The following is a 10,856-nucleotide window of genomic DNA, read 5'->3' as shown; positions in this document are numbered from 1 at the left end:
GTGTGCTGTATGGTAAGATACATTGCATACTCGTTACATGTTGCACAAAAGCTGGACTGACTTTTTTAAGGGCATGTCAGTTTCCCCATGAGCGAAAGCCCAGAGGAGTGCAGCTGAAGGCTGTGCTTCTCTGGCAATGTCAGCCATTGGTGTCTAAACAACAGCAAAAAGATTGGGGGTAGACACATGGAGGGAACATTACATACATTTATGAAATCTTTCCTAACAAGGAGGAGTGGTAGATGCAGGAGGAGAGACTCATCACAGCCTAGGGCTAGAGAGCTGGATGTGTGGGAGAGAGCATTGTTAGAGAGAAACCGGGAGGGTTGGGGTAACTGTACCCATGCTTAGAGAGCGCTGATTACTTTCTTATGTAGAGTTTAGTGACATTTTGCCATGCAATGCAAGCCATATAATAAAGAAGCAATTTTACTTTGAAATACTACGATTCCTGTATCTTAAGTGATCTTTGTTTCCATAGCATAGCAATTTTGCTGTATTATCCACAGAATGTCTGTCACATGACTTATTGTTTTTTTTATCATCTGCGGACAAATGCAGTTATGTCTGTTAGGTTTAGCGCCTTATAAAATACAAAATACAAATACCCAAGTGCAATATAGCTACTGCACAAGGGGTAAAAATGTTTCTTTGCCTGCACAGTTAGGTCTGAAGCCTTCTGAAGTCGATCCAAGAGCAATCGACAACAACAAAGCACAAAAAAAGGTTTGGAGAGTCTGAGGAAGTTGTACTGGAGGGTCCTTTCCTCAAGTTCACTGATCAGTTGAAAGATGTCAGATAGGCAAGGCCTAGCTTACACGTTCTAGTAGGAGCAATGCAGGCATATGCAATAGTAATTTCTGATAAGGTGTACACATACTTCAGTATATGGGCCACATTAAGTCAGGTTTTCAGTATAGCCAATCTCATGATTATTAGCTCTCGGGTGGTGTGCAGAGCCAATCAAACAGCTAGGAGTGCAGGCATTAACTGCTGGTATTGAATCATTTTCAGAGCCTTCCCATTGTTGGGCTTATCACTGTTTTTGCCCACTCGTTCAGGGCTCCGGAATCCCTATTTTCCTGCCTCCGGCTCCTTTTCATTCTCAAATGCCCTAATGGAATACACCAAGACCACAGTTCCCTGCTCCATGGCGGCCATCTTTGTCTCTCCTTTTTTTGGGGGGGTTTTGTGTTTGATTAGTGCACACTTTCTATTATGGCCGAATTTTACAGCCAGCACATCCTCACCATGTGCAAATAGCCTGCACTGGGATGTTAAAGACCCCATGTCTGCTCTAAGAGCACTCTCGCCTTCACCATTAACCTGGTGTTCTGGGCCTTTACCACCTGGTACATTGTGCATGTTTGGGCTATAATGGTACATTTGTTTTAATATTTTCTTTTATTTAAGTGCCTATGGTTGAACAATGTAAAATATTTTACACTATAGAAAAAATAGTTTATACATACAATGCATACAATACAAGCACACATATAAAACAACTTAAATACCATTCTAAAAACTCTATACATTTCCTCACAATCAAGAATAAAGCAATCACATACATGACAAAATATAAAAATGCAATATCAGATGCCTCAACAGAATGGATTGAGTTTACACATTGAAATTGGCAGAAGCAGCCAACCTTGCAGTCACTAATTGCCACGTGTGATAAGCAGCAGAAACGACCACCAACGATTCGGCACTAAAGATCATGCCCCGGCACTAAAGATCATGCCCCGGCACTAAAGATCATGCCCCGGCACTAAAGATCATGCCCCGGCACTAAAGATCATGCCCCGGCACTAAAGATCATGCCCCGGCACTAAAGATCATGCCCCGGCACTAAAGATCATGCCCCGGCACTAAAGATCATGCCCCGGCACTAAAGATCATGCCCCGGCACTAAAGATCATGCCCCAAAACGAGTCGGTATGATTATGATTCGAATTAAAAATAGCCTTTCACATAAGAAGGTCTAAGTTCTACACGTTGAGTAAGAACATATCGAGGTGTTTCACTTGTTTACTGCAAAGTCTCCTCCCAGGGGATACCCCTCCATGCCCCCGTGTTTCCTAACACCTGAAGTATTTGAAAATGCAGGTGTGCTATACATCAAATCAGTGCAGGTGTTCCAGGCTTGGCTAAATAGCTATGGGGTCTATCAGTAAACATGCCTCGGTGAGAGCAAAGTAAATATCTACGCAATTTTGCCAAATGGTGCACTGACTCTATACGGTCATAGTTGTATTCCAACTTTAGATACATGTAGGGCGTGAAGGGACTGCGGGACGCCATTAACTGTTAAAATCCTGAATACCCTGATGCATTTTGTCCCTTGAAGATTAAGAGTACCCATGTTTATTGCAGATAGTAACACTTTTAATACTTAATTAACCTATTTCTAATGCATTTCCTTTGAACTCTTGTGGATCGTATTGCTGATTGGCTGGCTGTTTTTGTGAATGACAATACAATACGTGTACTAACCATACACATCTGTGTATCGTTTGCGAGAATGACATAGTAATCTTTGGGCCGATTCACCAACCATGTTTTCATGTAGGTGATTTTATGCACGCGCATCCCCTTGACTTGTACGAAAGCACATTGTGCTCTTGTAGCAAGGGGATTTCGAATGTCCCTCTCTCCCCTCCAACCCTCAGTACTCAACGTGTAGACAGAGCTAGCAGAAGGCTTGTCCTCACCTTTTGAACGTGAATCCTAATCCATGCAAGGGCTGCACATTCATGTGAAAGAAAAATTAAAAGCACCTGTTAAGAGGGAGGAGGGTGCACAATGCAGGGGAAACAGCAGTTGTGAGAACTGTTACTGTCCTGCTTTCATAAGTATCCCTAAAACGGGAACTGAACATCTTTTTTCTTTTTTTTACCATTTCACAATGACAGGCCCTTTAAAGGCCATCACAGTGCAATGCACTGCCAGCACGTGCCACTGTTCAGGGAGCCTATTATTCACTAATCTGTGTATGGGCGCCTGTCAGTACATCATTTTGTGAACAATGTGACCTACACATTTCTTAGAAGTGCACTTCTACCAGAGAAAGGACCATGTCCAGATCAGAGACCCTTCCTACTGGATATTTTCTTTCTGGAATCTGCAGCCCCTCCTGCGCTCCTGCCTGGTACGCTCTGGCTGCTACCTATGCCTGTGTGCTGCCTCATTGCTCCTGCAGAACTTTCTAGACTCGGGAGGATAGCTCTGCCGCAACGTGCTCGCCTTTAGAAGCAAGATGACACAGAGCAACGGGTCAGCGCTTAGAAACCTCTGGGTATTAAGTGCGTTATAAATAACCTATCATATCATAGAAGAAGTTGTAGCACCAGCACTTTGAGGGAACAAGTGCCCTGGATGGCGTAGCCAAGCCGGGTGCAGCACCCTGGCTCAATCGCTAGACCAGCCGTCTGCATTGCCTACAAGCATCCAGTGGATTACTTGGAATTCCCTTGTCCCTCTGGTAACTCAAAAGTAACCAGCACACAGCAGACACTGCCCTAATTATGTCATCCTATTATCCAATTTAATAGGTTCCTTAAAGCTTTCCCCACCAATCCAAATCCCGTGCCATTCTCCTTGGACCTGCAGCAACCTTGGTAGCCTAAGGGACAGCATGAACCTACTAGCTTCTGGGTGGTGTTTTTCACTGTACAATTGTGACTGATCTAGAACCCTAAAATCTCCCAAACAGAAATAATCCCAATAACTCAAGACCTTTTAAGTAAAGGGTCTGGATCCACACAGCAACCAATGGTCCAACACAAGCTGTCCATCAACTCTAGGTTTTTAGCTTTCTGTCCCACTGACGAGCCAGCTGTCTTCCTGTCATCGGAAAATAGTTATTGTATGTAAAATTGCAGTTTGGCAGTTTGCCCCACAACCTCTGCATGTGTGCACTGTGCTTAGGAAAGGTTTCCTAAAACATAATTTCGTTCGTCTGTGCATGTACTCCAAAACTAGCCACTGTGTGGGCAGTGACGATGAAATCCTTCCCTGACCTCTCTGCCAGCGTACCGCAATGCACACCTATAAAATACACACCTAAAAAAGCCAGGCCAGTTTTATTTTCATGCCAGTTTAATCCCTCCAATCTCTGCTGACATTGTCAACTGAATTGAAATGTTTAAACTTTCAATTTAAACAATAAGTATGCTGAATAGCTTGCGGAAAGGCCACCAATGAGCAATTTGGTATTTAGGGCCTAGGGGTCCGCGACCCGTGGCTCGACAGATATTTTGGACTAAGACTTCTATGATACCTCACTATTGATTATGATGGCTAATGATGATGATGTTATGCAACACATCTGGAGGACCAAAGGTTGCAGACTCCTGCATCGGAGCAGATTGCAACTGGGAACCCAGAGCAGAGCTGTGTTCATTCTCATAATCTGAATTATTCCGGCCCAAACTGGAATTAGTGGATATATTATCAATGCGCAACGATCAGGCGGCCATTTTAATCATGCATTCATATACTAGCTTATTTCTGCACTGCTGCTTCTACAGCTAGTCAAGTCCATAGTGTGTATGTTGGAAATCCTCCACACAATCCTTCAGTTTCATGGTATATTATAGCACATGTGCCTTAAACACCTCTTAATCTGTACGCATCAGGTGCTGTATAACCTGTATTTTAAGCACTTGTTACATATGAATATCATACCTAAGGACAATATTGCTTAACCCAAAGAAGGATTGCGCAGTGGTTTGGCAGCAACATTTTATCAGTAGACATTTTATCAGTAGACATGTCACAATTATGTCTATTTTGAAGTCTGTATATTTTTTCAATGTAACCTTTTTAGATGTCTTCAAAGGCAGCGATAATTGTTGAAAAACTTGACCAGTCTTGGCGCATCATGCCCAAAACATGTCTTTCTTTTCAGTCGTTGGTAGTCCATACATATTGCCATGCTGCCTGCCCGGGCAGCGGGTCATGATCATCACACTATCATCCTCTGAGACTCATTGCTCATCCTGGGTTCACCCATGTCTTCATACTGGCAGCTGGTAGTCTGGGAGTCAATCGCCTGGAAGCCATTGACCTGACCCATGTTGAGGTCTGAGGAACCTGAGTGTGCCAGAGTACTCAACACGGACATGCTGAAAGAGAAATAATACTTTTTCTGTTAGCCGGCAGATAAGATGTATTTATTTGTATTTATCTAAACAAAAAGGAAGTCAGTTTTGTTAGAAATGACTTAGAATAACACATTTACAGATGGTAGACACAATCCCTTGAAAGGTACCAGTATGAAAGCACAAAGTTGAGAACAACAGGTGAATATTTACTAAACGAACAGGGATGCCCTTTGTGTTGAAACACATTTATTGAGTGTTTCAACACATAGGGCATCCCTGTTCGTTTAGTATATATTGACCTTACCCCAGATGCCCATGTAGAGGTCCCCACCTTTTGTTATTTGGAGAACAACAGGTGAGCCATTATGGTCTGTGTGAACACAATGGGACAAACACCAAGGAATGAACAAAGCAAAAGAAATAAGAAAGCTATAATAAAGAAGTGATTTACAAAAGTAACCTTAACTTGGGGGGAGACTAAAGCTTACTTGGCTTCAGACTAAAAATGAGTACTGTACAAATATACCCTCTATGGCAAGTATATGAAGTTTAAGACAAACTTTGAAGATATACTCAGTTGGGCTGGCTTTGATTGTGATAGGCAGCAGGTTCCAATGGAAAGGGCGCTGCCGGGAGACAGAGTACGCGCGGTGATGATGGGACAGTGAGATTCAGGCAGCGGAGGATCAAAGAGAACATGGTGGTGAGTAGACAGAGAGAGAGTCAAACAGGTAATGAAAAACAAGACCATTGACGGCTTTGTAGATAAGGAGAAATAACTAGAAGGGGAGCGGTTGTGCATGTAGAGATAACCAGCTATGGTGTCAGTAATTAGAAGTGGGATAGGAGATTGCTAGGTTGTATAGGGCGTACATGACGAAGGAAGTAGGCATGAACAGTAGCCATGTTTCCTGAGCACGAGGGTGGAGATTGAGTTTTTGTAGATTGCCGAATAAGAAAAGGACACATGCTCTGAATGTTAAGAAGGGTAATACAAGCAGCAGAGGAAGAGGTAGTAATGAATTGTTGCAGTTGGATGTCGCTATCGAAGAGGAACCCATGGTCATGAGCTTTGGGCACTTCAGCAAGAAGGTCAAGCAAGAAAGAGATAGGGGTGTGGAAGGGAGGGTTGGCATGAAGGCTGATAAAAGATCACTTCTAATTTTCAAGAGTTCAGCATGAGGCAGAGGAGAGCCATCCAGTGACAGATTGCAGTGGGACAGTTGGCAATCCATTAATAGATGGCTCGGGTGAAGGGGGGAAAGGCGACCAAGATTTGAGTGTTACCAGCAAAGAGTTGAAAGTGAAAGCCAAAGGACAAGATAAGTCTTCGTAGGGCAGAGGTATATATACGGTGAAGCAGAGCTCCAAGGATTGATTCTTTGGGATGCGGACATGGAGAGGAGTGATGTACGAGGTTTGCGAGTTCAAGGAGACTTTAAAGGAGCGACCAGGTAAATGGTAGTGCAAGGCAGAACAGATTAACGAAAACCAAGATCCTGGAGATTAACCCAGAAACCTCCCATAAACCAAATTGATGAACACAACAGCAATCTGCTTTTAAAACAAAGTGCTTCAGGTAAAGTCCCCACCACTCGCAACAATGGTTATTCGAAACATTTCACTATAAAGTAGAAAAGAGGTGGATAGGATCTCCAATTTAGTGCTAGTGATTTTGTTTCATTGGACAGGATCCATCCACTATCAAACTCCACCTAATAGCATGCCAGTGTTATGTGGTGGGTCAGTTAATCATGCCATGGGACAGTCCAGATTGTATAGTCTTGTGGTAGAACAGATTGTTTTGTGGTGGTACAGTGGGATCATGGGACAGTCCTACTACAAGAATGTCTGTCAATGGGGTTGTCCCACTAATTCTGCATGCTGGCCCTGCACCAAGGGGAGCTGTAAAATATGGTTTGTAAATACCTTTGTACAAAGAGAAACCACTGATTTTTGCATATATTCAAATCACAACCTTACTTTTATTCTAGAATGAATTTCCTTTGTGGTACCTAACAATATGTGAATAAATGTTTTATGTAACTTACGTTGGCATTTCACACATCTGACCTGTAAAGAAGCAAACATTATAATAGGTCAAGCAAAAGTCAGATCACATATTGACATAAACAGTCATATTTCAGGGAAAGACATAATGTTTGATTTACAAAGCAGTTCTGTCTGAGGACATTTATAAACGCTTATGTAAAATAAATGTGCTAATCTTAGCGGTTGTGTTGGTGCTTGTTGCTGCTTGATGCTCTGAAATGACCATAGATCACCCTAGCCTTGTACGGGTACTAATGAGGATAGGAAGATCAAGTAGAAAGAGAGAACCCCTTGTGGTCTATAGCTGCCCTGCCCGCTCTCTTTACAAACTTGTTTTTGGAATTCTAAGAGTCTTTAGACATGTGAACCATAGTGCTCTCTCTGGCTCCTGGATAAACCATTTAATGTTCTCTTTAAAATAACCCAGTAATTGACTTTAAAACATTTGCATGCTAAGGACCTAAGAAGTTACTCTTTCATGACTCTTTTTTCACACTTATTCATATATTTAGCCAATCCTTTTACCCTGAGTGTCCCAAAAACTACCTGTGAAGGATTGCCCTCAGCCTTGGCTTTTTTTTATTTGTATTAATAATACAACGATACAAATGGATTACCTGAGGGACAAAGGAAAACTAGCCTTGCTTCTCCTAGATCTCTCAGCGCCATTCGATCTGGTGGACCACAATATCTTGAGTAAACACCTGACATCAGCAGCACAGTTCTCCACAAATGCCACAATATGGATAAAATCCTTCCTCAGCGACAGAACCATGAAAGTCTTCTCACCTAAAGCGGATACACCACCATCCATAGTCACATGTGGAGTCCCCCAAGGCTCGTGTGTGTCCCCCACTTTGTACAACATATTTACAAAAGCTCTTTTTCACCACACTAACTACGGAGATGACACCCAGATCCTCATCCCAATATATGGGGACCGTGACGCCAACACAGCCACTCTCAATGACATATACCTCAACATTCAAGCCTGGATGACACATCACTGGCTATGCCTAAACTATGACAAGACTGAGTTGCTCCTCACTGGCTCTCAACACAGGCTTGTTTTTATCAAACAGTTCAAGAAACCTCTACTGAACAAGCCTAAAGAAAGGAAGACGTAAATCACACTTTCCAATAGCCCATGTGACTACTACAATGACTCCTGATGAATGTTCCAGAATAAAATCAGGTAACTGAAACAGGTTTTACAACGCTGTGATACTAGGTTATGTGAAAATCAGATGTTTTGTTCTTCTATAAAAAGAAACAAAAACCTTGGAGTCTTGTTTCTCTTCACTACAATACTTACTCTAAGTAACATGAATACCAACAACAGGATAAAATCGTCACAGACTTTTTTTAATTGTTTTTTATTAGGAATGTATGCATCAATTAATGTTCTTAAGATTCTATAACTGTAATTTTTAACAAATGTGTTTAATAAAACTGGTTGTATTTTTCTAACTACTAGTGAATTCCTTGAACTGTTGATTCACAATCCAACTACCTTACAATTATATATTTAACAGTTTTTTGCAAGCCAGCTACTACCCTGACTGTTTTAGTCTGGACAACTTGTCCCTCTGTACCTCTCTTGCCTTCCTGCCTCCTCCACTTCTTTTTACACAAAACACTTTTGCTATGATGCAAGCAGGCAAAACCCACTTGTCACAAGAGCAGAGAATAGACCCCTGAAATCAGACTTGCTTTTGTCCAGTCACCTGTGGACATTTGCCTATAAAGAAGGGGGTTTCCTACTCCTCCTTGGATTTACATTTGGATCAGCCAGTACTTAAGGAAGAATTCTTTAGGACCTCATTTGGATAAGTTGATCTTTCCAAAGCCCTCAGCCATGAGGTGGAGAAGAAGGATTCCAATGCAGAGACAGGCTCTGCTCCCTTTTCCTTCCCAGGGCACACTGTGACCTTTGCTGATGATGAGGATCTTTCACTCCACATCACACCTCCCTTTGCTGGGAGAGCAAAACCTGAAAGGACTCAACCTAGAGCCCAGGCAGTGGGTCTCATATCATATGAAGGGCCAGATCATCCAGGATTCCTGTTCTAATGCATCCAAATGGTCAAACCACATTTCATACTGTGTTCACCACATCGCAAACCAGAGGGACCCACTGGAGCTGCATTAGGCACTTTATCGAACATTCAAACAACTGTTGCTTTGCACCAACCAAACTTGGCCTGTCGCTGCATCAACTGTTTAGCTTGAACAACCTGCTCACTCCAGTGAACCAACTGAAACTGCTGCCTCTTCAAATCCTGCATCAGATTACCAAGGTCACCACATTGAACCAACGGACCTTGGGCCTCATTACGACGCAGGCGTTAACCATGGCGCTACTAGCGCCATGGTTGACGCCGGTACCTTACCGATTCCGCCCCATTCCAAGGTTGGCAGGGTGGTAATTCCCCATTCACCATTGGCCCTTCCCCATTCCCATTTTTTGCCCCCATAGGGCTCAATGGGAATGGGGAACGCGGTAATTATGGTACCACAAATTGTGGTACCGTAATTACCTCCAAGGTCCCTTTGCGGGTCTCGTCCTTAACGGCAGGTAAAACCAGCCGTTAAGGGAGGACCCGCAAAGGGACCTCGGAATTGGGCGGTAAGGGATTCCCGGCACCAGTGCCCTTACCGGTACCGGTAATCCCTTACCGCCCGGGTCGTAATGAAGCCCCTTGACTCGAACCACGGAAGCAACATATCACTTACTGACCTGAAAGAGCGATAACCAACATCTTGAACTGCCTTGGCCATCGACCCGACCCTGGTGAGCCATCCAAACTGCACTACCCGAATACTTCACTCAAGCAGCACCAAGCTCCTGCTTCGAACCAACTAGACGCTAGCTTGCTGCTTGACCCAGCATTGCATGCCACACCTGAAGCTTGTTCATCCTGCAATGCAGTACACCATGAAGCATGGTTTGATGCTGTCGAACTACCAAACATTGCATTAAGGCACTTTGAATTGACCCTGTCCCCCTGGTCCTCTGTTGGGGCCCTAGAGACTGGCTATGTTCAATTTACTACCCACTGAAATACCTATCCTTTTGAATTCCCATTGCATTTCTTGACTGTTTTTCCTCTCTGCTGAAACCCAAAGTTCTGCACCCTTACACTTTGCCTTCCCTGTCTTTCCTTTATAGAGGTGAGCTTATAGTGTTTTTATAGTTATGTGTACATTGGATTGTTTAATTAAAGTATATATATTTTTGTAGAACCTAGATTGGACCTTCATTTTATATTGGACTGTCGCACTATGCTGCTTGGGTTGCTACTGGATCACATTCACACGGCTTCTGTGGGGGTTGAATAGGGAGTTTTGCCACAACTCATCCTTACACTCCTGCAGAGCAGAAGTCATTCCGTCACACAGCCCTTAATCAAAAGAAATGTTGGGCAACCTCCTGTCGCCACCCCGAAAATGCAGAAACTGACATTAAGTTAAAAATAAAAGCCATATTGTTATATGGGTACGAATTCACACCATTTAAGAACAGGACTTTTCTTGATGCCCTGGAAGGAAATATTTGTAAAGCAGTGCTGGGTCTTCCCAACGCAAACCCTATCAGCGTAATTCGGTTTGAACTGGGTATCACATCTTGGTGGGCTCAATACGCAAGACGCAGTCTTTTTCTGCTGTACAGATTAATGTTGGCGGAAAAACCTA

At 43.1% G+C, this 10,856-nt stretch overlaps 1 protein-coding gene across 2 annotated transcripts in view; it reads right to left on the bottom strand.

Moving 5' to 3' along the window:
- Positions 1-577: 577 nt before the first annotated feature.
- The window catches only part of LOC138480766 (V-set and immunoglobulin domain-containing protein 4-like), a 46,462-nt gene continuing 36,183 nt past the window's right edge, over positions 578-10,856 (bottom strand). The window contains exons 7-8 of one of the 2 annotated variants that reach the window (XM_069612509.1): positions 7,160-7,181; positions 578-5,129 (exon numbers count right to left, since the gene is read on the bottom strand). In XM_069612509.1, coding sequence (XP_069468610.1) covers positions 4,970-5,129; positions 7,160-7,181 — 182 coding nt within the window. In that variant the 3' untranslated portion in view covers positions 578-4,969. The remainder of the gene's footprint in view (positions 5,130-7,159; positions 7,182-10,856) is intronic. The other variant, XM_069612510.1, reaches the window with a different exon arrangement.

Source organism: Ambystoma mexicanum, chromosome 5p, assembly GCF_040938575.1.
Source record: "Ambystoma mexicanum isolate Mex_15411 chromosome 5p, UKY_AmexF1_1, whole genome shotgun sequence".
NCBI lineage: Eukaryota > Metazoa > Chordata > Amphibia > Caudata > Ambystomatidae > Ambystoma > Ambystoma mexicanum.
This window is presented reverse-complemented; position numbering and strand designations above follow the sequence as displayed.